Source organism: Solanum stenotomum, unplaced genomic scaffold, assembly GCF_019186545.1.
Source record: "Solanum stenotomum isolate F172 unplaced genomic scaffold, ASM1918654v1 scaffold10151, whole genome shotgun sequence".
In the NCBI taxonomy this organism is placed as follows: Eukaryota; Viridiplantae; Streptophyta; class Magnoliopsida; order Solanales; family Solanaceae; genus Solanum; species Solanum stenotomum.
In genome coordinates this window covers 1-874 of record NW_026020928.1, presented here as the reverse complement: position 1 = coordinate 874, position 874 = coordinate 1, and the positions used below count along the sequence as shown (strand labels likewise).

At 38.0% G+C, this 874-nt stretch overlaps 1 protein-coding gene across 1 annotated transcript; it reads right to left on the bottom strand.

Moving 5' to 3' along the window:
• Window positions 1–37: 37 nt before the first annotated feature.
• LOC125849716 (cytochrome P450 CYP72A219-like) lies at window positions 38–579 on the bottom strand. The gene has a single exon (XM_049529688.1). The coding sequence runs from the start codon at window positions 496–498 to the stop codon at window positions 73–75; it is 426 nt and encodes a 141-aa protein (XP_049385645.1). The 5' UTR covers window positions 499–579; the 3' UTR covers window positions 38–72.
• Window positions 580–874: the final 295 nt, after the last annotated feature.

Here is an 874-nt window from a genome sequence, read left to right as displayed (position 1 = left end):
TAGTTTAGAAGTATTCGTGCTGAAACACAGAGAACACAACACCATTGGTATTACATATGAGCAACATCCATTTCAAAGTTTGCGCATAAGCAGAGGAGCACCATACTGTGGATGAATAGTAATTGTTACAAGTGGAGCATGTGTATAAGACGGAGAGAGTTCGAAGGAGAACTTTTGTAATATCATTGCTATTGCCATTTTTGCCTCCATCATTGCAAAGTTTTGTCCGATGCAAACTCGAGGTCCCCCGCCAAATGGAATAAATGAGACCTGTCCTTTTGTTGCCTTTGACACTCCCTCACTGAATCTTTCTGGTTTGAATTCCTTCGCATCTTCACCCCATAATTCCTTGTCATAATGAATTAATATTGTAGGTATAATGAGTAGCACTCCAGCTGGTAAACTCAGCTCCCCTAATTTGACTTCATGTTTGTTCCTTCTACGATATGTTGGTACTGAGGGGAATAGCCTTAACGTCTCGTGCAAGATCATTGTCATCTAAGGAAAGAAAAATGTATTGCATAAGTTGGAAGTAGAATTAGTTCACTTCTTAAAAAATTTAGATGTCATACCTTTCAGAGATCTTTTAGTCTCCGAGTAAATGCCCCTAGGAGACTGGAATAGGCCGATAGAAAATGTGGTTTATCTGATCTCAGTGGGAACAATTTGGCATTAATGATGGGCAAGACGATATAACAACTACTTATTTTATCGTTGATTTTACAGTGTTTTTCATCTTTAAAATTCGATCTATGAAGTGATCTTGGGCTATTTTAAGTTATCTTACATAATGAACTGGTGGAAAGTACTTACAATTTTGAGGTGACTTAGACCTTCCGAATTCGGTTTTTATTTCCGAAGACCTGCAACACCT